Source organism: Terrapene carolina, unplaced genomic scaffold (genome assembly GCF_002925995.2).
Source record: "Terrapene carolina triunguis isolate 2854851 unplaced genomic scaffold, T_m_triunguis-2.0 Scaffold42, whole genome shotgun sequence".
In the NCBI taxonomy this organism is placed as follows: Eukaryota; Metazoa; Chordata; order Testudines; family Emydidae; genus Terrapene; species Terrapene triunguis.
In genome coordinates, this window is record NW_020664393.1 from 72,949,570 (window position 1) to 72,976,617 (window position 27,048).

Sequence of the window (27,048 nt, forward strand, 5' to 3'; positions counted from 1 at the left end):
GCCATTATTTTGCAATAGCTTCATAGGCAAATAGGTGGCCTCAAACCATTGATCATTCTGATTCTTGAGAGACCAGAAAATAAACTAATGTTTAATGGTTAGTGTTTGTGAAATCCTTTGATGATAGAGAGCTATGTCAGTGCTAAAAAGGATAACCTTAATTCCTAATCACACAGATCCCTATTATGAATCACCTTTTCAAATGTCTAAGCTTTGTTTACCAAAATGCAATGGTTTTAGTAAAGAGTCCCCACCTCACTAATGGTAGCTGATTAAGCAACACGTAACTGCCAGCCATTTTACCTCACTTTTTTTTTTTTTTTGACTGCCAACTTCCAGTTCTACTTGGATTCTTGGCATGTCTTAAAGGATTCATGAGCAATGCCATTGCTGAGCACTGACACAAATGAATCCACCAAACTGGGTAAAAGTCTGGTGCAATCCAGAGCCATCCCGCCACCCGTGGCGAAGGTTGTCGTAAACTCCGCCATCCCCGGAACTGACAGCCAACTGCGACCAGACATTGTCAGCACCAACGAGGACCGGAAGAAGATTGTCATGGTGAACGTCACAGTGCTGTTCGAGAACAGGACCCCAGCCTTCTACAATGCCCGAGCTTGAAAGGTAGAGAAATATGCCCCTCTGGCTGAAATCTTGAGCGCTAAGGGTTACCAGGTCCAGACACACGCACTGATCATCGGAGCCTTCGGCGCATGGGACTCCAGTAATGAGTGAGTGCTGAGAGAATGCGGAATCGGTCAACGCTACATTTGGCTGATGCGGCAACTCATGGTGTCGGATGCAACCAGGTGTTCAAGGGACATCTATATAACACATCACTGGACATCGGCAATACCAGGAGGGATGAGCTGGAGTGCCGATGAGAAGCGCAGTCAGGAAAGTAACAAATACTTTCCTCGTGGATTGTATTTTCTAAATTGGCAACCAACCTAATTCTCAATTACTGAGGGACAATCTCCACTCATTGATATATTTTGCTTTCCACAACCAAATCCCTGTATAACTTTTCATGAGTGATTTACCCGAGTATTCGGATTCTAATATCTAAACTGTATTGTTAAATCTATTCACCTAAATTACCCCAATATTGCTGATTATGTACTCTATGTATCATATGACTTGTAAAAACTAACTTTATGTTTGTGGATAATCTAAGCATTATACTCAATGTACAGACACTCTTTTCCCAACCTATGTATTATATACATTTTTAAACATTAGCTTTAATAAAATTTTAATATAGAGCAGTTCTCTAACCATTCAAGAGCAGTTCTCAAACCATTCACACATTATAGCCTCTTAGAATATTAACCCTTAAATGAGTGAGAGGCAGTATGGCTATGGCCTAGTGGACTGTTTAGGAGACGGAAATTCAGGACATCTACATTCCTTGCTCTGCCAGTGATCCACTGTGTGATCTCTGTGAGACCATCTCTCTGTGAACTCATTTGCCCCTCATAATATATAAGGTAGTATCTTCCTCACAAAGGTGCTGAGGATTAATTAAAGTTCATGTAGTGCACGGAATGTGTAAAAGCACTTTGCAGGTGCTATTGTAAGTCATTCTCCCTCAAGGAGCAATATTCTTAGCTAGTTTCCAACCAACTCATTTGTTTAGCACCAGTGTCCCAAAGGTTAAAGTCCTAGAGAACTGCTCACTTCTGAATAAAACCAAATTTACTTTCTCCCTCATAAGAAGACTCCATGGTCCAGTGTTGATCAGTTCTGTAACAGACATCCTAACCCAGGGCATGCTTGTGGAGAGGGGACCTTGTGACTGTAAAGCAGAAACTACGGGGAATGGCAAAAATAAAACCAAGTCTCAAATCTGTGACTTCATCTGAACGTGGAGGGCAACTGATGTTATTCTAAACCCCTGGGAAAGCTCGGATAGATTCTAAGGCCAGAAGGGACACTGTGATCATTTAATCTGACCTCCTGCATAACACAGACCATAGAACTTCCCTGAAATAATTCCTGTGTGAACTAGAACAGATCTTTTAGAAAAACATCCAGTCTTGATTTAAAAATTGCTAGTGATGGACAACCCACCGCAACCCTTGAAACATTGTTCCAATGGTTAGTTATCCTCACTGTTAAAATGTACGCCTTATTTCCAGTCTTCAACGTCTAGCCATCGGCTCGTGTTATACCTTTGTCTGCTAGATTAAAGAGCCCATTAAAGAGTTTCCCATGTAGGTACTTACAGACTGATCAAGTCACTCCTTAACCTTTTCTTTGTTAAGCTAACTAGTTTGTGCTCCTTAAGAAGGAACATTTTCCAATCCTTTAATCATTCTTGTGGTTCTTCTCTCAACCCTCTCCAATTTACCAATGTCCTTGCTTGTAGCATGAAAGGAAGCAGAGTTTCATTACTACTCAGTGCTTCAAGTTTCAGATGTTCACATTCTGAATGGAAAGGATGTTACACTGAATGTATTATAAACAGGAGTAACAAAACTTGGCAGTTCTGTAGCAACTTCCAGCCAGAGCTCTGCGAGTACTTTGCAAACATGGAATTGCACAATACCCCTGCAAGGTAGGTGTTATGCCCATTTTAAAGACTGAAAAACTGAGGCATGGAGAAGTTAAGTGACTTGCTCAAAGCCATGCAGTGAATCTTTTGCAGTACTGGGCCCAAAACTCAGGACTCCTGCCTCTAACCATAAGTCTCCTCCCTCCCAAAAGAAAGTATCTTCTTATTGTGGATGTATCTGCTGCTAAGGAACATTATCACTTCTTCTGACCCCTTTATTGCCTCCCCTCGACCTACATTGCTGGTGGTTGCTTTGTTCCATTCCTGGAAGGGCAAGAGAAAGAGGGGCCAGGTTCCTATCCAGCCTATATGGCAAACATTTCAGATTTATTAGTACAAGATGTTTGCACATTCAGCTATGGTTCCCTTTCCCTGAAAATGTATTTATATTACAGGTAGAGATGGTAACTCTGGGATTAGTCTAACCATTTGGGATGCCCATGATTGGTATATGCCTTCAGCATATCATGTTAAATATTATCATCAATGTATAAGCATCATCAGATAACATGGAAAATGAGCCAGTTCTTCCTTAGTTTGCCTGATAGGTAGCTAGGTGTGTAGACAAGATATCTGGAGGCTCAGGCTTTTAATGAACCTGTGGCCTGAAGAGAGGTGTGATTTTCTGCCCCCAACTGTACCTCAGTAGATTTTATTCTCTACAAGTCTGCAGACACTCTGCACCACCTAGGCAACTCTATACCTGTTGCAGTGATACTTAAGACAGAAATTTGAGTACAAGCGTTTAAGGCTGTTACCACACTGCCAGTATGTCTCAGCCTTTCCTCCCTTGGGTATCACCATATTTCAGCCACCTGATAAACCAGGTGAGACTGAAAAATCTTGTAATTTTTCCCCATTTGTACTTGGGCAATGAAGGGTCATTCCTATTTAAAAAGTGTCCTTTTTCCCTTTCTACCCTAACCAACCAGATCTGAAAACCCACTTGAAGTTTTAAGCTTTAGAGAAGACACACCAGAGATAGTATTTTGTGTATGTCCAATAAAATAAGAATAATTGAAGCATCCACTAGCACAGAACATAGCATGTAACCCATAGAGTAAAACTAGGGTTTTCCAGTGAAACTGAATTTAGTCAAACTTGGCTGTGTAGAGGAGCAAAAATGGCCGCCTGGTCTGGAAAGTTACCATCTTGCTCATTCAAAGTAGCAACCAACAAAGAGCACTAGCTAATGTAGCCTCGGTGCATTGTGCTTACTCAGCAAAAGATACATTTGCAAATCTGACTGTGTGGAAAGTATAACTTACTGTGCTTTGTGGATACAATGTAACAAGAGTTTCCTCTCTTGACTTTGAATTACATTTATAATTTAGCAATTAACTGAAATGACGACATAACTACCACAATGGAAATAAAGTATTTATGTGCTGCAAGCCAGTATTATGAACTTTCTTTCTTCAAACACAAAGTAATGCTGTCAGAAATCTGAACTAAGAAGGAAAGAAACTAACTTTAAGAAGATGCTCCTGCCATCTCTCATTGCACCTGAAGTGGTATACTTTTCACCAGAAAGTTACAATCGATGCATTAAGTCCAAAAATATTCTGCTTGAAAAAGGAGGGGGGACAAGGTATGGTATTATTTTGGCTGTACCGCTTGCCAAATACCAATGTCACATCAGAAAATTCCAATTCCTGGTGCCACTAGCCTTACAGCTGCATGTCAAAAAAACATACCAATATTCTAGAAAGGGAGGGAGGGAGGGTGGGTAACCTTGTAGTGAAAAAGAGCAGGACTGTGGATCAGGAGTCTCAAGTGCTGCTGCTGACTTCAAGTGACACCTTGGTCTAGTAATGTCTGTGTGCCTCAGTTTCCCCATTTATAACATGAGAATAGTACTTATTTACCTCAAAGAGATGTCGAGGGGCTTTATTCGTTAATGCTTGTCAACTGCTCTAAAATCCCCAGACTAAAGTTTCACATCACTGAAGTGCAATATTACTGAACCAAACATTCCAGCATTCAAACTACTATCATCATCAGGTAGTTTTTCTTATTTCTCGTTATTGCTGAACAGCAAGATTGCTTATCCAGGCATAAGCAGGCGGCTTTCCATAATTAACCTGCTCCTCCTGCAGAGTTCAATCACTAATGGCACAATCTGCTGTTGGTAATTGCATAATCAATTTCACAGAGGTAAATGTCCCGTCAAAATACGCGTCACTCAATCCGGCAGGCAGTGGAACCAGGCGGATTATAAGAAGATGACTATTTATCCACACCATAAATCTAACTGGTAATTTCTGTGCAGTGAAGACAGAGCTAGGAATAACTGGGCTTTGTTATATTAGAACTGTGGTGTAACAGGCCCATATGGAAATGTTACACAATCACCACTTTATATACAGCTGCCTCTAGCCAGCACAGCAACGCCTACATTTTCTTTGCATGAGATTTTAGTTCAATCTGAGGGTTTAAAGGCAGCCCCAAAAGCTGACCATCTATAGTTTTTGCTGCTGGCAAACTCAATCAACATACAATTTTTACCCATCTCTCAAGGAAGAGGAAAGTACTAGCAAATATCTTCCTGTATTAAAAGTGAGGCTGGTAACTCAACCTATACAGGTTTCCTGACATGTCCCATTATAAGACTCTGTGTTCAGTTGATTATATCTTTTTCAAAATGTAAACCTCTCGGTCTGATATTTTCCATGCTGGGTCTCTGCCTCAGGCTGAATTTTTGTTCTAAAATTTCTGCTATTTCAGAAAACGAGGGAAAGGGGAAAATATGTTCTTTTGCCCCTGTTAAAAAATTCTGGCAACGTTTTCTTCAGAAAGCTCTAGCACATCCATGCTTTGGAGCGGGGACTTGAGATTTGGCAGGGAGTTGGCCTTTGTGTCAGGGATGTGCCTTTTGTCATACCTGTAAAAATCCATCCAAATTTGGCCAAGTTATAAATCTTTGAAAAAACCCAGTTCCCAGATTCTCTATTGAGACTTCCATCTGCACGGAGCATGCTCCAGCCTGGCGCTGAGGAAGACTATCTTTGCAATTGCTGATCGGTGTTGCAGGCCATGGTGAATTAGGGTGACCGGAGAGCAAGTGTGAAAAAATTGGGACAGGGGGTGGGGGGGGGTAATAGGAGCCTATATAAGAAAAAGACCCTAAAATCGGGACATCTGGTCACCCTATGGTGAATATGCATCTGGATTTGGGCACCTGAAGTAAGAGCAGGGAACCTGTCTCTCCTGTGCTGTCAATACTCCCCAACTCTGGACTCAGGCAGACTAGAGGAGGAAGCTGTCTAACATGAATACAGAGGGGACAAGAGCCAGACCTGTATAGGGGTGGGGAGGAATAGCTTGGGACAAGAAGCAGGGGGGTTGAAGACTGGGACTGACTGGGCAGGGATAATAGGACCAACGGAGAAAAACAGGTGGAGAGGGGGAAGACAGGAGCCAGTAAGTTTTGGGGAAGTGGCGGGATGGGGGTAGAGGACTGAGATTGGACCAGGTGGGAGAAGATTGGCCCTAGTTAGACAAGGACCTGCAGCGGGCGGGGGGGGAAGGAGTGCCACTCAGATTGGACAAGGAGCCCACAGAGTGACTTTGTGACTGGGAATCGGAGTGAGATTATCACTGGGAGCCGGCAGGGCCAGGGAATAAGCTGGAAGGTAGCAATGGAAGAGACAGATCCAGATGAAGAACCAGAAGGGGGGAAATGGGACTGGCTTGGTAAAGAGACTGAAGACAATAAAGTAGTTGGGGGGAGTGAGGGGAAGGACGACAACTTGGAACGACTGGGCACGGAGAGTGGAACTGGGGAAAGACAAGGACTTGCTGGGCAAGGAGCCTGGGATGAGAAGCCTGAGGAGTGAGGACAGACTGGTAACTCAAAAAGGAGTTCTGGGTGAAGAAAAGCCAGGACTGAGACATGGATGGGTTGGAGATGATGGGGCAGAAGAGTGAGTGCCCACTAGAGTACACAGCCCTCCAGAGCCTGGAATGGAACCCAAGATTCCTGAGTCTCACCAATAATCTGTGAAAAGTGTCCCATCCCCCTCTAATACTGGTTCACATAAAGGATAACCACCTACTGCTATGAGCTACTAGGAACAAGTGACAGAGATCAGTGAGGTGGATTTAAAGGTTCCAACCCTGGGACGACACATGAAGAGGTCAATATAATGCTACATGATGGAATTTGAGGGGTTTTTTTTTTTCTTTTTGGAAAGACTAGGAAATTACACAGACAAAACAATGTTAAAAAGTTGCAAAGTCAAGCACTCAAAAATTAGGAAATGCCAGAACTAAGATTTCCTGTGCCTTAAGTCAACCTCCTTGTGTGTATGAATTATGATACAGGTCTTAATTACATGATCACATACTATTTTTTTCCACGGGACCCTGCCTCACTCTGTGCACAGGATGAACCCACTCTGGGGATGAATCAGGGTTGCACAGTGCAGGAGGCTGTTGTCGGTAGGGCCCCTGCCTCATCTGTTGTTGTAGAATTTAGAAGGAACATTGGGAATGAGACAGGGGATTGCAGGAATGGATAGGACGGTCTTATAGTTAAGGAAGTTGAATGCTGCCCTGGAGAACTGGATTTTATCTCTGCCTCTGCCACAGAGTTCATGTGTGACAGTAGGTAAGTCACTTAAATCATACTTTTCGCTAGTGGTCACTAGTTCTGTGTTCCTCATTTTCTGGGTGCATGACTTGAGACCCTGAGGTCTGATTTGCAAAGTACTGAACACTCACAGCTGCAATTGAAGCAAAGAGAGCTGTGCTCCGAATATGTGATGTGCTATATAATGCTAAGTACTCAAAAATCAAAATCAGGTCCTAGTCATTTCAAACTGGGCCCCAAAATTAGCTGATACTTTTGACCTTAATCTCTATACTTCAGTCCCCCATTTGTAAAATGGGGATAATAATAGCCGCTCATCTCATAGGGGCGTTGTGAGCATAAGTTAATAAATATTTGTGTAGCACTCAGATACTATAGCACCTCAGAAAAGCCCATGATGAAAACAATAAGTCTGTCTTCAGAGCAGGGTCTGAATAGCATGTAGTAAATAAAGCATGGGGCCTCACACTGAACATCAAGGAGAAAAAAATATTGAATGGCTGCTCATTAAGTGAACACCATCCATCCTGTTCACTGATGAGTATGCAGAAAAAAAAATAAGTAATCATGTAATTAAAGACTGTATTGTAATGCATGCATAGGCACCGGCGTCCGAACTAAATTAGAACAGGCATCCTCAATTCTAGCACTTCCTAACTTTTCAGTGCTTGACTTTACCTTAAAGTTGTAGTTTTTTGTGTGTAATACTTAATTTTAATTCCAAAGATTATGTGTATTTATACATAAATTAGATACAGTCCTCAGGCTCTAGGCAAGATGCCAACCCAGCCCTTGTTGCCACAAAGGCTGGGTGCTCCTGAACTAAGATATACCTTTTATAAAAAAAAAATTCTTTACAGCAGAGTTTACTGTCATTGCAACACAGCATAAAGCATTATGCAGAGCAATAGTGCACTCTGCTGGAAGACACTGAACATAACCAACATTCATGTATTAATGGGACAAAGTTCCCTAGAAGGGAACTAAGGGATTGTCTACACTTGAAATACTACTGCAGCACAACTCAGCTGTACTGCTGTAGTGTTTCAGTGTGGACACTACCTACGCCAATGGAAGGGATTCTCACACCCAGCATAGGTAATCCACCTCCCCGAGAGGTGGTAGCTAGGTTGAAATAAGAATTCTTCAGTTGACCTACTGCTGTGTATACTGAGGGTTAGGTTGGCTTAACTACATTGCTCAGAAGCGTGTATTTTTCACACCCCTGAGCGATGTAGCTGGGTCAAGCTAATGTTTTAGGGGAGACCAGGCCTAAGTAGTTACAGAGTTACCTGGAGCTGAACAATTTGTGGCCCAAACATCCAACAGCAGAACTGTCCTTGGGATTAGCTTCTTGGTTTGCACTTACACACAGACACAAGACAAACTTACTTAAATTCACTGAGTCAACCTTGCAAAGTACAAATCCAGCCTTCTGACCTACCTGGCATGCTACTTTCTTAGTACCAGTAGTTTGAGGGCATTCACTATGAGCAACAATAGGTGTGCAGATAAAGAATTTACATAAAAAAGAAATCTTCCTTTTATCTATCATGGAAAAATATGGTGACTGCATTATTTAAAGGGACACCTTTAGGCTTAAAACTGTAATTGTATTGTATTTTGAAATAAATCAGGTTTCCTTGAGTGTTACTGATACTACATAGTCTTTCAAAAGAAATAATTTTAAGCAAATCTTTTTTTACACTATCAATGCTGTGTACTTTCTGCACTTATTTGTATGCATCAGTTTGTACAGCAACAAAGAGGAAGAAACAGCCATTGTCTAACGGCTCTAAATAGAAAAAAGCAATTAAGAGGGCTAGAATGAAAGGAAGGTTATAGCCTTGCATAACAGGGGAAGAAGGAACAAGGTAGCAGGAGAACAAGGTAGCAGGAAAGAGAGCATGAAGACAAAAGAAAAAAAATATCAAGGGGCTAATGAGACAGATACAGGAATAGTTGAGAACAGAGAAGAGATGTAGGTGAGGGAGGGAGAGGCGTTATGCACAGCCTTGAAGCAGAGGACAAGAAGCTTGCATTTGATGCTGAATGTAAGAGTAAGCCAATGGAGGGATTCAAGGAGGGGAGTAATCTAATCTAACAGGAAGACAATGCAGAAATGTTTGGCCCTATGTGCTTACCTTTAGCTCTGTGCTGACATGTTTTGCTGGACTGGGGCCTTTGGTTGCAGCATTTTGTATGTACCTGAGGTGAGTGAGATGACAACAGGGGAAGCCACTTTGCATAACTCTGACAACTGCAGAAAGAGTAGTTTCACTTTCTGCTTCCCAGGCCCTAGTGCAATGCTGCGATATTCAAACTGCAGACACCCCAGTGAAATATTGAAATCCAATCAAATTATTTTCATTGAACTGTTTTTCTCATTCTTTCCTTTCTTTTATTCTGAACTTGCTGAAGAGGTGTTTCATTTTTATTTTACACTTACACACAAAACCTAACCTACATTCCAGGTCCAGAGGACCCAACATGCATAAAAAAGTCTGAAGTTTCCTGTTTAAATGGACTGGAGTCATTGGGATCCACTCTCTTCCCTCCTTTCCTGGGTCACAGGAACTCACTGAATCTTGTGAAGCACTTGGCCTCAAAGAGGGATTGGATGTTTATATGGATAACAAGAATAACCAGGGTTATAACAGTTAATGCTAAAAAACCTGTGGAAGGGAACCTGAAGCATGATGTTTTATAAATCCATCCCCTACTATTAGGGAAGAAAAGTGGACAGCAGAGGGTCTTTAGATGCTCCAGGAGAGCTCCTTGACTCTCTTTTCTCTGCAATCCGATCTGTGATAGCTGAATCAATGATCTAGTCATCTGTAAATCAGTCAAAACAATGAAAACTGGCATTAAAAAAAAACAAAGTGAAAAAGCAGAAAAATCAACAGAGGGTTCTGTGGCACCTTTAAGACTAACAGAAGTATTGGAGCATAAGCTTTCGTGGGTGAACGCCCACTTCATCAGACGCAAGTGATGAAAAATGATACTCACCTCAAGCCTTTTTTCAAGTGATTCTATTCTGTCTTTTTTGCTGGCCAAGTTAGCTCGTGTGTAGCGGTTCTGTCCTGGTAGGTATAACACCTGGCTATAACATTCTTCCCACACCTGGTTATAAGCCTCACTTGAAAGCTCTCCATGCCCCATTCCTTGCTTTACCACTTCCATCTCTTGTGCCAGTAGATCCTGGGCCTGTTGGAAATGATGAGAAATTACAATCACAAAGTACAGACAACGAGAAAACTCCTCTTGTTGTTTTCAATCCCTTAGAGTGCAAGTTTCAGGGGTAATTTCTCTCTCCATACAAAAAGCCCACTTTAGGTTAAGCTAAATATGAAATTCAACACAAATGCGTTAAATTATAAATGAAACCTAGGCAATGGGGCTACTTACACTGCAGCTATCCCTCATTTCACACAATTTGACCAATCCCAACAATCTGCTGTACCTAATACAAGCAGAGACAGGTTGAGGTGCCTAGCATTGATGCAACGGGGGGGGGAAGAAGAGATACAAGTACATATCTTAAGAGAGGGAGAAAGAACAGCTGCTTCAGCACATGCCTAAGGAATGGAAAACACCATCACTTTCTATTTTCTTTTGCTTGCTCTCCTTAGCACAGTTTAGAAAATCTATTCTAGCAGGAATGGATGATCTGTGTGCCATGCAATACGGGCTACAATGCAAGAAAGACTACTCTGATTACAGCTGAAGAAAATACAGCTTGACCTTGTAGAAGGACTTGAATGTTCTACTATTTCCAAATCAGCTTATGAAGCATCTTAACAATGAGGAAGGAACAGAGAAGAGGAAAGGACTCATGATGCTCCCCCACAACCAAAAAGCATGACACAATCCATCTGGAGCGCATATGCCTCCAAAAGAGACGTACGGCACAAGTCCCAGTCTGTTGAAATGACACCAACAAGAGATATTTAGACATTAAGATCAAACTGACAAGTAGATTTCAAGAGCTCCTCTCACACCCACAGAGTGGTGCAACTGTTCTTGTGACAAAACGAAGTTTAAGAACTAAAGATTACTGCCAAGGTTATCAAGAGTGACTAGTAAACTAGGGTGCTTTAATTTCAGGGTGTGCACCTTGACACATCTTACAAAGGCATATCAAGTTGGATGTGCCATATCTGAGGCACCAAACTCACTAGTCATTTTTGAAAATCTTGGCCTATTTCAAACTAAATATTAAAATACAACATTACAAGAAAGTAAGAAATCCAGAGCTCCAGCACTCCAGCTTCAGGAAAAGCTCTCAACACATAACTCAACATAATCTGATGACATTTACTGTGGGACAGGAACCCACTGCACAAAAGACAGAACTCTAAGGCGCCAAGAGTATCAAAGATCTGGAGCTCAATTAGTTGTTCTGTTATACCAGTGTAACTCCTTCAACTTCAAATGTAGTTACACTGACAGAAAGCTGGTGTAACGGAGCGGTGAAACCGACTGCTGCCAATAGCATCAGGTCTGATGTACTGTACAGAACACATACATAAGAGAAACAAAAACCGCCATGTGACATATACTATTGACAGAGTCATAACTACACTTTCTTTCTTACAATATTACACACAGATGTAAAAGGCAAACTCTGAGTTTTCAAATGTAGTGATTCACTAGATAAATTACTGAACTTCAACTATAGTTTATAGCAACACACCATCAAGAAGGCTACTTGGGTATAAGGTGACCAGATGAGAGGAAGAAAATATTGGGAGGGGGTGTCTCTGAAATCATCTTATCTGGTGAATCTAAGGAATAGCTAATTAACCACACAAGCCTGTAGCTCAGAAAGAAAGAAAAGGAGTAGCCCTAGTGTTATTAATATAGCTAAATCCCACAAATGGTAATTTTTTTGCTAGTATCAATTTTCACCCCTTTAAGAATTAGACTTCGTGGTTGTGAAAGCTACACAGCTTTATTAGCTCAGGTATCATGTTGCGTATCATTAGTAGCCCTTTCCAGAGAAGGGCAATCATTGAGGAAATGCAGTACCTTCTGGAGGAGGAAGTGGAAAAAAGATCAGAAAAGCTTGCAGGATCTTGAGGATCAATACCTCATAAGGGACCATTCTTATTGTCCACCATACCTCCATGTGAAAGTGCAGTTTGGACGTACAGAGGATACTACTCCCATGTGCAGAGAGATTAAGCCAGACAGAATGGGAAACAAATTCTGTCTAAAGTTAAGAAAATGTCTAGTGAATATATGGAAAATGTCCAGACCAGGAGCTCTATTAAACTGTGGAATATTCTCTAAGGAAAGTGATAGCAGCCCCAACTCTTGTTACACTTCAAAAGAGTCCGGACAAAGTGCTAAGATAATGTAGTCTAGGAAACAAACTGATAGTGGCAGAGTAGCAAACTACGTGATTAACTATATTTTCCATCTACTTAATTTCTACTACTAAGAAATCTTCAAGTGTAATTTTTAATTTAATAACAAATTGGAAGTACATTCTGTTCAGCATTGTTGGAGTTGGACAAAGTATAGCTCTTGAATGATGGGTCAGATATGGGCAGGGAAAGATATTTCACATTTATACATCTTTTAAGATGTTTCCAAGTAACCAGGGATGTAGGTGCTAAAATACCACAGTGATGGGCACAGTCTAAGAATCTAGATAGATTTTGTACAGAATCTACCAATGAAAAAGGCTTATACACAGTACTACAGGGGTTGTACTTTTCATCCATTTTGATTGCCATAAACATTTAGGCTATGCCTACGTATCTACACTAGAGAATCTACAAGGGGCACCGCTGTAAGGTCTCCCATGTAGCTGCTCTACACTGACGGGAGAAAGCTACTGCCACTCGTTGGGGGTGGTTTAATTATGCCGATGGGAGAGCTATGTCCATGGGAGAGTGTCTCCCACCAACACAGTGCTGGCCACACCAGTGCTTCTGTCGGTGTAACTTCTGTCCGTCAGGGGTGTGTTTTTTCCACAGCCCTGAGTGACATAAGTGCTAGTGTAGTTAAAGATGACTGACACGTTCACAGTGGAGACCCCCTCAAGGAGCCAACTCCATTGCTTTATTTCTGACCTGCCAGTCAGTCACTTGGCTGTGAAGTGAAACATCTGTAACTACTTAATAAATGAACTCCCACAACCAGAGATCTTGATATATAACGTTGGGCATACAATGCAAGTGAGAACGGAGCTCTGAGGTCTGCTGCTTTGTTCCAGTTGCAGCCAATTCTGCCTTCATAGCCATGTCCAGCCAGCTATGGTTTAAGTTCAGTTGCTGTAACTGAGGATCATATTGATGTAGAGCAGCAGCCCTGGCAATGGCCTAAATCAAATGCTGTAGGCTTAGAGCTGGATATAGCTAGAGTCTATTTAGAAGCTGAGTGATTAGATGGGAAAGGGGATCGAAAATGCTTTATTATTATTTTCCATATTATAGTTCACCCTTCTATAGCATCTCAAAAGGATCTCAAAGCACTTGCCAAATGTTACAAAACAAACTAAACACCCTGTGACATAGGCAATGGATACTGGAAGACAGTGAGGTCTGCATGAGTCAGAAGGCCCCAAATTCTAATCCTGGCGCTACCACTGACTCACTGCACGGCTTGAGAAATCCACTTCATCATTCAGTCTCAGGTTTTCCCATGTGCAAAATGGGTAATACTTTCAGGAATTTTGTGAGCTTTAGTTCATGCCTGTACAGTGCTTTGAATATGTAAAGTGTTATATAGAGTTATGTATTATTATTATTTTATAATACATGGATTTGCTTCCACCTCAGCAGTGACAAAAAGAAACACACAGTCATCTAACAGTGCACAGGAACACTACACAGCCAGTAGAAGATTGGAAGTTAATAATATCAGATCCAATTCAAACTTTGGGGTCATTTAATTTCATGGAACGGACTGTTATCAAGATGTAATTTGGCAACCGGAGAGGCTATAGAGCTCCTACTCTTACTAACAGACAGGTGAGCAGAACCACAGTTCTACGTTTCATCCAAAGGACAGCACCTCCAACCACACAGTGCCTCCCAACACCATGTTGGAGCACTGGCTCAGTTATAACCCCCAGGGGAGAGTGCCACCTGCTGCATCTTCAGTAACACTTCCTGCAGCACCTACATGTTGCTTAGAGGTCTCCCACTAAATTTCATCCAGGCTTGAGCTTGTTTTCCTTGCAAGATGACAGGATCATAGTACCTGGAGCCCATATGTCAGTAATCCTGTGACACATCGTTCTTACCTTCTTGAGGTCCTCTTTGGAGTGCTTCTCATAAGAACTTTGTTCGAGGTATGTAATATGCTCCGCACTGTTTGTTCCAAATCCTGGGCCTTTCCCCTTTTTACCCCCAGGCTGCTCTCCATATGGGTGATGCAGAAGATCAAAATGAAGCATGGTGATCATCTCTTTCTTTATCAGCTCTTCACTTTTCTGCAAGTCTGTTAGAGGAGGCTCTACATTCAAGGGTCTCAGAATCGTTTCATTTACCTAGCCAGAAATAAAATGTGTTCCAAAACATTAGGCATTATTAATGTCATGTTAGCCAAAATATACTTGTGCAATGCACACACTAGAATATTGGTATTTAATACTGAGCTGTATGTAACAGATGATTAAAGAACTTTGTACCAGCACAATAATCTAAAAACCAAATTTTGTTTTCAGTTATGCGTATGCAACACCCACGGATTATAACCATATGAAGGCAGAAATTGGCCACAAGATGATGAAATTAGCATACTGAAGGAATGATTCTATTCTTTCATGATCCAGCTTAGTTGTATTATGCCTCACAGTGGCTATTGTTTAAAAGAGAGCCAAACAACTATTCTCAATGTCTCCTTTATTCCTCTTTTTCCTTTAAACGGCATTTTGATCTTACATCATCATGAAGAAGCTTCTCTTACTTACTTCTGCGGGCCTTGGAAGATCCTTCTGAACAGCTTTGTGCATCCGCTTTAGCTCCTTTACACGCTCTGCATCTCGAATAGCCTAAACAGATATTTCAAATGTTAGTCCAACCACCACAATATAGTCTGATTCCCAGTAATACAAGAAAGATGAATGCCACTAGGCTACTGCAGTAGAGGTGGTATTATTATTATTTGCGGGGTTTTTGGTAAGAATAAAGTCTACAGCAAAAGACTGTAAGAGAATGGGGGAGAGCGTATGATGACCAACTGACAGCTTACCTCCCATCCACTGTACTAGACAGAACTTAGGGCCTCAGCCAAAGCTCACAGAATTCAATGGAAAGACTTTCATTGGCTTTCCTGGGCTTTGGATCAGGCCCTTAGAGAAGATACCCCTAATGATGCTTCACCCAACCGTAATATTGTCCCCTGGGGTCATCCTTTTCCATACTCTTTGTTCTTTAGAAATTCCTCCTGCCCTTTGGTTTCAACCTCTTGAGACACCTGCTCCACAATCCCATGTGGTCCTGGCTCATCCAGCCTAGGCTCCTTACCACTTCCTTTCATTCTCCCTTCTATGAAATCAGAGGACTAAGCCTCCACCTGAATTACAATAATGGACGTTTAAGAAAATAATAGGAGGATTCTCACACTTTCCAACACACAGGGTACAAATAAAATGGAGAGGCAGCACTGTCTGAAAGCTCAGGAGTGGTAGCCAGGATCTCCTAAATTTTAATCCTAGCTCTGTCACTACATTGCCTCTTAAAACGGGACACCAGCTGGCCCCGCATGGGTGTGCAAGAGGAGAAAAAGACAATAAAGTGACTTTGCCCAATGTACTTGCGCAGGAGGCTGCAGGACACTGGAAAGGTTGAGGAGGATAGCAGGTCTTGCCTGCTGCCTTAGGGACCAATGGCCATTTATTCATTATCATTAAATAATAATGTCCCCTTCTCCTCCAAACACTAGCCAGAGGAGGGGTGTGTATGCATGCAGGTGAGGAGCATTAGCTACACCTTTCCAAAAGTATAAGAGCCGCCTCCTCCGAGCCCCTTCTCTTCAGAGCCAATAGAAGTATTGTTTTTTTAAAAGCACAATGCCGCCAAGCACCAGGTCTTGGACTGTGCACCTGACCCTGCAACTTGTTCTCCTCACCTACAAAATGACCATAGTACTATTTATCCCAGCATTTACACCACATTCACCACCATTGTGACTGTTATTTGTTGTAAAGCAGTAGGCAAGTGGGAATTTTGCACCCAACTATACTTTGAATAGCGATCCTCATTTCTACATTAATGAGGAGTATGTAATATTAATAGGCTATAGGACCTTACAATTCATATTCTATTCCATATACACTTGCTTTCAATGGGACAGCTTAGCATTAACAAACATGGAAAATGTTTGTCATACATGAATAAAGATTCAGGCTTCGTTTCCATCTTTAGTTCACTTGCCAACGTATAGCCAAGGGCAAAGAGAATTATTAAAATATTGTTTTAAAGGTATGCACTGAAAGAAAATTTCTAATTATGTTCCCAAAATTAATACCCCAAAGAGCTTAGAAAAAGCAACAAATAAAAACAAGGTGCCCAATAAATGGCGCACATCCTTACTATATTTCACATGTAATATTCTGTGGTTGCCATATTAGATTCTGAAAGAAAACCTGAATAAACAGTTTTTAATTTAATTCATGTGCATAAAGTTAAGCACGTTTAAGCCTTTACAGAATCGGGACCAAAAACTGTGACTAAGAAAAAAATAATATTTCAGAAAAATTTATATTTATTATATCTTTCCTCGTGTTAAGCTTAGGTGTGATTTACGATACTAGTAAATTAAAAAAATAATTTCAACAGAAGTGTGATTTTTAACTTGAGTGTGTTCCTTTAAATATTCTAATATTACCCTAAGGCAGGTAACATGTAAGTTTTACTAATTTTCCTCATACAACCTATTGCTTTCATTAAGTATGTATCTTGAGCTACAGGAAATAACATACAGAGTAGAGAACTTTTACTAATTTCACAATGTACTCCCACCTGTTTGCGAGCATCCACATCAGCAGCATCTTCTATATAGGTATCATCTGTTTCATGTTCCTCAAGTTCCTTCTCCGCATTTTCCGGTAAAACAATCTCAAAGTCATTCTTTGGGGCAGGAAGGCCCATAAGCCCTAGACGCAGATGCTCACGAGACTCTCTTTCCTGTTGAAAGTTAATCAAGTTTTAATCATTCTGAATGCACAGAGGTTTATATTATTTGGTAGATTTCCGTTTTCCTAAGGTACTAATAAATACAGGAAAAAAGTACACAGATTCCATCTGGTGATTTTAGCTAGCTATGCAGTCAACTTAACAGGAAATGTAAGTAAAAACTTAAAAGAAAGTTTAACGAATGAAAGATGAATGTTATTAATCCACATTATACAAAAGACAATGACTCCAGAATTCATGCTCTACGAATACAGTCTCTTGAGGCCTATGGGAGGAAGATGTGCAGCTTCCCTGAAAACAGTTTGTAAAAGGTGCAAGGAAAGGCATCCAGAGAAACAGCTATTTAGTGTAGGAGTAGAGCACAGAAGTGGCTCCTCTTTTCTCACTGTCAGTTTCAACATGACACTAGAAGTTCAAGATGACATGCACTTTATGAAGTTACTCATACAGAGAGTTGTTGCATAGCCTGGATATAGGGCTATTTGTGGAGAGTTGTCTAAATGGAACATTTCTCTTCAGATATCACTACTCTAGAATTTCAATGCAGTGGCTCACAGATCTGGCAATTATGCCAGTAGGGTAATGGCAAAAGCACCTCTGGAAACTGTTAGGAAGCTGAAGTCTCTTGTTGAACTTCCGAAGTCAAGAGCCAAGCTTACCCTTGAAAAGGATGAGATGGCACTGAGACACTTGCAAGGACCTCCAAATAGACTTAGAGAAAGCTTCTTTAAGCTAAGAGAAAACTTCAGATTCTGGATTAAAAGAGCTATTTCCTTCAAAAGAATGTGCCAAGCACTTTGGACTGGAAATCTTTTGCTAGCCCAAAGAGAAACACTGGTGCCTCTGGTGGGAGATATCCAAAACCACAGTACAGGCTGCAGAATTTGCCACATAAAAGGAGCTCCCAAGGCAATTCCTATATAGTTCTGTGCCCTCTTACACCACATCTATTTGGCGAGATTCATCTGGCAGAATATCCAGGAATGGAAATGTCTGTTGACAAAAGTGATGAAAGAATCTGGACCAGACTGCTACATTATTGGGCATCTCAAGGGCTACAGCTCCTAATGGATAAACCTTAATACCGCTCTACTTCAATTTTGTCAACGGGGTACACTGATGAGAAAGTCCTGTATCTAGAATTGGCGGCCAAGATATGAGGGAGGAATGGGATTACAGGATAAATGAATCTTTTCTTGGGACTAAGTATTTCCTGTTCCACTTCAAAGATACAAGTGGGACTGAGGCCTAGTTATATCCAAATGTCTTTATGTGGTGGAGAGTGGTGGAGCTCTTTGACTGGGCATACTCAAAGCTGTTTTTCTTTTTCATGTGTGGTGAGATTTTTGCTTTTAAAGTGTATTCTTGATGTGATGAAAATGCAAAGATGTAATTTTATTAGGTCATGAATGAATATTTATATGCAACTGGTAATACAAGTTCTGAACAGGAGATCAAAATGAATTTCAAATCCCAGGAAGTTAACAGAACATTCTTCTCTTCCTCACATGTACTACTTACCAGTTGTTTTGCATAAGAAGGATCATTGTAATCTGCCATTCCCTCTTCTGGATTGATGTTCAATTTATCTCGCAGGGGAGTCCTACCTGGAGTTGCTCCAACCACTGGTTTAGGAGTTATTCCACCACGAGGGGTCAAACCTTCTGCTCCATGAGATGGAGTCCTATAGAGTTAGGTAGAGGCACATTTGACCTTTTAATCAAAGGGCATCAGCTCTGAAAGAGTTTGAATGCTTTTTTATATAGTAAGATACCGCTAAATTGATCCAATTTTCAAAACTTTTTGTAAGACATCGCAATCTGTGATGATAGCTTAATAGAAGTGGTTTCTTTCATAGAAGAAACAATAATGGAGAATGCACGCGCGCGCACACAGAGAGAATCTATTACTGATTCAAAGCACCGTATTTAAGATGCGAAGTTAAAAATGCTATAGCCTTGCATAAATGTATTTAGAAAAATACTGCAGTTCTCTTTAGCTTGAAAGGATGGGGACATCTTAAAACACTTCACATGTCAGAATGGCAAAGCCCATTTAACTTAGCCTATTGATTTTATTTAGCCCAGAGAAAGCTTTGTTCTGGTTGCACAGATGAAAAACACAGTTTTCCACGGGTGCCAAAAAAATTATTACAGGCTTGAATTTATTAAAGTAACATATTTTTTAACTTAGATTTTTCTGAAGTATTGTTACAACTAAAGTCCCCATGTATTCTGCATGGGTTAGTCACAGCAAAATATTACAAATTTCACAGATTGCCACAGAGTAATACTTAAGTACAGGAAACATTTCAGTTAAAAGGGCTCTTAGATGTTTAAACTTGCTCTGTTGAGAGAATAAATAATAAAAACATCTAACACATCTTAAAACTGTTAACATGAAGGTTCTGCTTTGTTATACTGCTTCCTTTAAATAAAAGAGACATTGTAAATACTGTTTCTAACATAACAAGCACACATTTTCCCATCCAAGATTTTGGATGTGAACACCCACAATGCATGAAAGTTAGGTGCCTCAAAAACAATCCTATTTGCATGTGCAAATCTGATCTTTAGTGAATGAAAAACTTGAATGCAAAATTAGATTACACACACACACGACAGCAATTGGATCAGCACAGGCTGACCTTTGCACTTGTGTTAAGCTGCGCTGACTTCAAAAGGACTCTGCATAAAATAAAGACCTGCTTGAGTGGATACAATTGCGGCATCTGGATAAAAAATTTTAGGGAACAGACTGAGGTTATTTTTGAAAAGTTGCCACAAGAATACCTATTTACTTCATTTGCCTCTGCTTCCTCAAGTACGATAAACAGAAGTAAAATTAAAACTTGAGTTGAAAAACTTCAGCCACAAAATATACCGAATCTATGGAATTTTCCAGTTCTATGGAATATGGCATTTGTGGGATATGTTTATTCAGGACCTACTGTAAGAGTCAAAGTAACAATTCCATAATGTTTGGATTGGCTGTACAAGAATTATATAATATATATATATATATATATATATATATATATATAGACACATAAACACGGCCTATAAAATATTCACCTCAGCTTTTCAAAGGTTCACAGAAGTTTTAATCAAGTGCCTCTTGACAGCTGAAACTCAGATGCGATACGTTGGAAATGTTAGGATCAAATGTTACAGAGAATGCCACTGTCCATTTTAAATATACCATATTTGTATTGCCATAGCAGCCAGGAGTTTTAGTCATGGACCAGTACCCATTGTGATAGACACTGTACTAAAAGATGTGAGGCTCTCAACTTGACAAAAGATGATAAGAAGAAAAAGCAAGTGGTATAATGAGGGCTAAAAAAAAAAAAAAAAATCAAGCTAGCATTTCTTGTAGGACAATAATCAAATCCTGTAATTTAAAATATTTTAAGAACTTCCACCCATCCCACCATCTCTGAATAGTTTGTTTTACCTGAAGGGTGTGGAAAGCACTGTATTTGGAGTCTGAACAACTTGTCTCTGGGGTGTCACTCCAGAGAAGTCACTCTCATGGAGGGGGGTATTAAGACCACCTTTCAGGGGGGTGTCTACGTTCGTCAGAGCCATCAAGTTCTGGGCTTCCTGTGTGACAGACAATATACAGAGCACTTTACCAGGATTTCCAAAATCAAACTCTGTTGTGCAAGTTCAATAGTCCTAGGGTGAAAAAATAGGTATGAATGCTGAATAGTCATTTAAATGTCAAAGTATTTTGTTGAAATTGCTAAAAATTTCCTAATTTTAAGAAGAATACACTGGCTACTTACATGTCTTACAACACAGCTGAGTATTTTAATCTTCCTTAGTTGCTACAATGAGGGAGTTGCTTAATATTTCAGTTTTCTTCAATCTGGGTAGATACCACAGCTAAGATTTTCAAAAGTGATCAGTGATTTCTGACACGCAATTAAAGACACTTTAAAGGCCCTGATTTTCAGAAAGTGCTGTTCTCCCGCCCTCTGAAAATCAGGGCCCTTTAAGGTGTCCTACGTTCATCCAAAAGTCATCAAGATCATAAGGCCGTGTCTAGATGTAATAAATCCACTTCTCCAAGAGGTAGTAGCTATGTTGAAGGAAGAATTCTCCCATCGACCTAGAAGTGTCTACATCAGGGCTTAGTTCAGCCTAATTATGTTGCATAGGGGGTGAAATTTGTGATGTAGTTAGGTCGACTTAACTTCGTAGGGTAGACCAGGCCTTAGCCACTTTTGAAAATCTTGGTATATGCCTGAAATGAGCCAAGAACATTTTCTTCTCACAAAGATTGTATCCGTTTGTCTTAAAGAAATCAGACAACCCTAAAGGTGAACACAGTGGACTACACAGATTCACACAAAACTGTAACTGTACAACACAATGATGATCCTTCTATTCTAGTATCTTGCCTCCAAAAGTGGCTTATATGTGAGGCTTGAGGCAGATGGCACTTCCACCCCACGCTGAAGTACCTAATCACTTGGGGGGGAGATGCAGCAGGAATGGATGGCTGGTCGGGTCAGTTTCTGGGAGAAGCGGGGACCCCACAGGGTTCCTGCCTCGGGTGACATATTGCCTCCCACATAGCGCTGGTGCAGCTGGAGAGTAACCAGCTGACAGCAGCACCACCTTGGCCCCGGCCTCAGTCCCAGCTACTGGCTCAGCACCCTGGACTTCCTGCTGCAGCATATCTCTACTGTGCTCATGGTACTGGTGAACCTGGGAGTGCCAAGCTCTGCCCCCATACCCACGGCGCCCCGCCCGCACTAAAAGGGGTACCCATTCTCCCTGCCTGCGACCCTAGCACCTATGAGCCCTGCTCTCTTCATTCCAGGGCCCCTCAGGTCGTGGTGGGGGGTGTTGCAGTGTCAATGGGTGTTACAATTCCTTAAAATGTTTGCAAGTTTTATTTTAGCTGCTATGATTTATACTCTTTTTGAGCAGAACTGTGAGATAACACAAAAGGTGCTCTAGGAAATCAAATTACTACTTCTGATACTCAGACTCTTGTTATAACTATACTGATCAAAGCCCTTCTACTTTATTACTTGTATTCTTATAAACTATAGGATTTTCACCTCTTTGTGTTGTCTTACTAAACTATGGAGTGGCATAACTTGTTTTCCTTCGCTTAGGGAGGCTTGCTAGGACAAAGTCTGAGTACCCTCGCTCTAGTATAACACAGAGCTTGCTCTATACATTTATACTTTACCTGCAGGATCCTGTCCTGTGCCGCTGGAGTTTTGGGCGTTCTAAGGGCGATGCTGTTGTTGGTGACATTGTATTCAGACAAAAGGGTGCTGGAAGCAGAGTTCGTAATTCCAGATTCTTCAGCTGTCTGACGTGCAATCTCGCTCGCCTGGCCTACTTTCACTACTTCCTCGAGTTCTGTATCTGAAATCTTTCAAAGGAAACCAGTATCAAACAGCAAGTTACATTTGGGAGAATAAAGTTCTTACTGGCAGGTATCAAGAATTACATACCAAAGGAAAAAGGTAGCACTTTAAGAATACTCTCCTCTCACCCAGCTCAAGCAGATACTCTACTCCTACTTAATGCACTGGCTAGTTGCTTATTCAATGCATTAAAAAAAATAAACAACCTGTCTGACATGTATGATCATACAAGGTGCGAGATTGAGAGGTCGAAAGGTACGGTACGTACAATGGCAGAACAAGCTTCCCTGCCCTGCCAACGTATGTCAGCTCGAACCTAGGAAAAGCACCTCTATGGATGAGACAAAAGTTCCGTCTATGCCTGTTTGAACCTCGGTCTCTGCGACAACTGTGGTGCGCTGGGTACAGAACTGTGACCATTAGACTCATTTCACACAGGCCACCAAACATCCGACAGCTGAGAACAGTTTGCATCTGAGCGACAATTTACCTGAGGTGCTGGAAGCACTAGTTTGCTTCTTTTTTTAGTAAATTCTGACACCCCACTGGTCTGAAGAATAGCTGAAGGCAAGTCAGATTCTTTCTTCCGTTTCATATGCTGTTTGTCTTTTTTGCGCTCTCTTCCTTCCTTCTCCCTGTCACAATGGACAAGAAAGTCATTTAAAATACTCAGAACTGATCAGGAAAGCAAAACTGGCATTTCCGAGAGAGACAGAAAATCCTTTGCTCTAGCTGGTGAAAGTGGGATGTGCTGTAACAAATCATATTTCAGGAAGAGGTAGTGGCCTTGTGGATCAGAAGTCAATTGATAGTATATGGATTGAAAACCATGCAAAGGAATGTCACATCTGTAAATAACAGGATTTAGGAAACAGTTAGTGGACATCCATTGGAGCTAGACAGCACGTCAGTGACTGCAGGGAGAGGGAGGAGCACTGAAAAATACTAAGAAGCCCCAAGTGTAAGCAAGCAGGAGCTGCCCTTCCTCCCACAAGTGGTAGGAGGAAGCTAGGAAGCCATGGGAGCTTAGGAAACAAGGCTCTGCCCTTGGAGGAATAGTAAGAGAAGCAGCACATGAAATCTTGCATGGGAAGTTGGGGGAAGAGTTAGTAGGGCATGGAGCCAGGCTTCAATCTGTATATTACACACACTTTTTTAAACAACACTTGAATTAGGGGCTATAATTCCAACAAGAGTTTCTGGTGAAGCCACTCGAGCGTCCTTCTCATGGTTCACAATCACATGACCCTCTTGCTGGAACTGCAACTCCGTAATTCACAGCTGTCTGCTATTTCTACTGTATACAATGGATTGCCTCAACTAGGAATTATTGAAAGAAAAATTAATTAGATTAGAGCTAGTAAATCAAGTTGGATGGGTTGTTGGATCTGCCCACTCAATAGAGAACAGTTGGCAGAAGTAACTGGAAGTGAATTGTGGAAGTACAAATAACAGCATGCTGGCTAGCGCTGCTGTTCCATTTGACAACATGTAGGTCACTTCTCAAGCGCACATTTGCAGAGACAATTTTGTCAAATAAAGAAAAAGTACTTGAGCAGATTATAATAATAATAATAATAATAATATAATTACATGAGACAAAATGGCAATAAAACAAACTAACAAAGTATTGCCATGACATGTCAAAGCTGCTCTTACAAGCAATTTAATAAAGCCATGTTTTATAGGAAGAAAAATCAGTCATTTCTCTGATGAAAACTAAAATGCAATTATCTTACTGATGTAAAAATCTGACAGAGCGAGGTGATGCAATGGTTTAAATTCTTTAAAGCCTTTAAATTCTTAGGTTCCAAGGAGTAAAAAAAAGAGTTTGGGAGCCTCGTTCTTGTGTCCAGTCGACATTTTTCCACATTATTAAACTAACAAAATTCACCAAGACAAGCAATCATAAGAGACCTAGAACTAAAGAGAAAGGGCCTGCAAGTCAGAATCAAGGTGCACTGGCATATACCCAGTGAGGAACACACTTTCCCAGACCAGGCCTCTGTTACATGAGCACTAAAAGTTCACTCATAAAACTTAAAACAAACTTACGATCTTAATTCTCCATCCAGGTCTTGCTGACGTAGCTTCCTGAAGTCCGCATCCAGTGCCTGGTAGTTTTCCTCCAATGTATCATAAAAGCCAGGAGCAGGCTTCTTTTCAAATGGGATTTCTGCATTGTAATCTACTCCTCTCTTCTTTTTCCTTTTCTTCTGGATCTCTATCCCCGCAGCTCTAAGTTCCCTCCTCTTCTGGAGAGCAGCAAGACGTCTGAGGAAACACAGTAAATGCTACTTAATTCAAAGTTAATGCCTCCTGTACAATAGTCACCTGCTAACATCAGATATTACTTAGGGATGAGATATTATTTATAAAATGTGATGGGCCATAATAGCACTGACATTATTATATGTTTATATTCCAGGAGCACCCAGATGCCCCAGTCAGGCTGCAGACTCATTGTGCTAGGTGCAGTGCAGACAAATCCAAAGATACGATGACACAGCCCGTTGCCCTGAAAAGTTTACAATCTAAAGCCCTGATCCTGCAAAGACTTAAGTATGTGCTTTACTTTGTACAATGCATGTAGTCCCAGTGAAGTCAATGTGAGTAATTCTATTGCATCAGTGTAAGCACAAACAAGTCTTTACAGGAGTGGGGCCCAAGAAGACGAGTGGCATATGAAGGATAGGGGAGGGGTACACCATATACTGCTGTTATAGACACATTCGCAAATGTATTTTTTTAATCGTTCTAACTAGATAAAGCAAAGTAGCAACTAATCCCATCTTTCTTTCAAAGATCATCAACTTGATCATTTCTTTTTGGCATCTCAGTAGAGGTGGGTCTTGAAGAGAAGTTGAAAGAGGAGAGAGCAGAGGCTTCACCGATCAGTTCAGGGAAGGGATTCCATGTGAAAGGGACAGAGGGAGAAACTAAAAACTCAAAGAGACAACAGAGCAGACAAGTGGAAGGGATGGGTTGTGTCTACCTCGCTTCTTCCAGCTGCTTCTCTCTTGCTTTTCTCTTGGCCTTCTTTCCCTGAGTATTAGCCAGACGCGCTCTAGCTTCAGATAGCATTTCAAGTTCATCTGCAAAAAGTACAGGGAAGGAAGGTTACCAATTTTTCACATTATATTGGGGAGCTGGGGGTTAATATTAAGATCAGAAGAAAACCTTTAGAAAGATGCCAGGATCGGTGTGCCAGCATGGATTCCCCATGCCCTCTACATTTTCTCTTTACAATAAACACAAACAACCAGATTGTTGCAGGCACAGAGGCCCGAGGACAGCAACAGCAGGGTTCGTTGCCCGGTGTGCTTCGCGTCAATAAACATACCGGGGTGGAGAAACAATCAAAGTTTATTTGAGATCTCAAAGTGGTGCAAGGAGACAGGCAAGTCTCAAATCAAGCACACCAGCAAAAAACAGTTTCTCTCTTCTTATACATTTCACAACTAAGCCCCCCCTCTCTCCCACCCCCCCCATCTCTCCCTCTACTCCCCCTCCCCTCTCTACCGAAGGCATGTTTATACATTTAAGCCGTTAAATCATTCTAGGGCTATAAATCTAGCTTGTTAGTAACATTCTTCTAAACAGTTATTTGGTTCTGTTTACCCTTAGTTTATTACCCCTTCTCCAGCTAGAAACATGCAAACCTCATCATTATTGCTTGGTACCTGGTATGAGCAAGGTCGTAATTGGTAACTGGCTATTTACACATTCCAATTTCTGTCCTTGGCTTTTGAGGCCGATTAGAGTTAAACATGGAAGGACAGAGTTTAAACATGGAAGAACTTTGGTTCATATAGGCCTAATGACGTCAACAAGATGAACACAAGAGATCAAGCCACCAACCAGATGAACCAAACAGATCACAAGAACATTCATAATGTTGGCAATATTTCACTGATGTACGAGGCTGTTTAAACTGAAATCAGAATATTCCTAGTAAAAGGGAGATCTAGCACAATATAAGAAAACAATTTCATTTATATTTAGGCCTACACAATAATGATGAATGACCTATTATGATGATGACAGGAACATGATACTTGAGAACAGTCCTTATTCAATCTTCACCCTGGGCACCTTCATGGACTCCTACCCCTCCTAACAGTCTCAAATATCACTGGTGTAACATACAGAAGAATTTGTACTGGTACATTTCAGTAATGATTCACCTAGAAGATATTAGCTGGTGTGAAGACACAGAGAGGAGAATTGCCAGTGGAAGGGCAGTAAATAGCAGAAAGCCAGGCAGTGAAATAAAAAACCAGCCATCCAAGAAAACAGAGGTGATAAAGAGACAGAAGAGAAGGAGGGGAGCAGATCCAAAGGAGGA

General features: G+C 41.1%; 1 protein-coding gene across 1 annotated transcript in view; it reads right to left on the reverse strand.

Moving 5' to 3' along the window:
• CDC5L (cell division cycle 5 like) overlaps nt 1-27,048 on the reverse strand; it is a 47,246-nt gene that overhangs the window by 13,800 nt on the left and 6,398 nt on the right. The window contains exons 5-14 of the mRNA XM_026656051.2: nt 25,696-25,795; nt 24,756-24,974; nt 23,191-23,335; nt 22,517-22,705; nt 20,762-20,910; nt 18,827-18,989; nt 17,132-17,296; nt 15,079-15,159; nt 14,410-14,655; nt 10,161-10,358 (exon numbers count right to left, since the gene is read on the reverse strand). Of these exons, the coding sequence (XP_026511836.1) occupies nt 10,161-10,358; nt 14,410-14,655; nt 15,079-15,159; nt 17,132-17,296; nt 18,827-18,989; nt 20,762-20,910; nt 22,517-22,705; nt 23,191-23,335; nt 24,756-24,974; nt 25,696-25,795 (1,655 nt within the window). The remainder of the gene's footprint in view (nt 1-10,160; nt 10,359-14,409; nt 14,656-15,078; nt 15,160-17,131; nt 17,297-18,826; nt 18,990-20,761; nt 20,911-22,516; nt 22,706-23,190; nt 23,336-24,755; nt 24,975-25,695; nt 25,796-27,048) is intronic.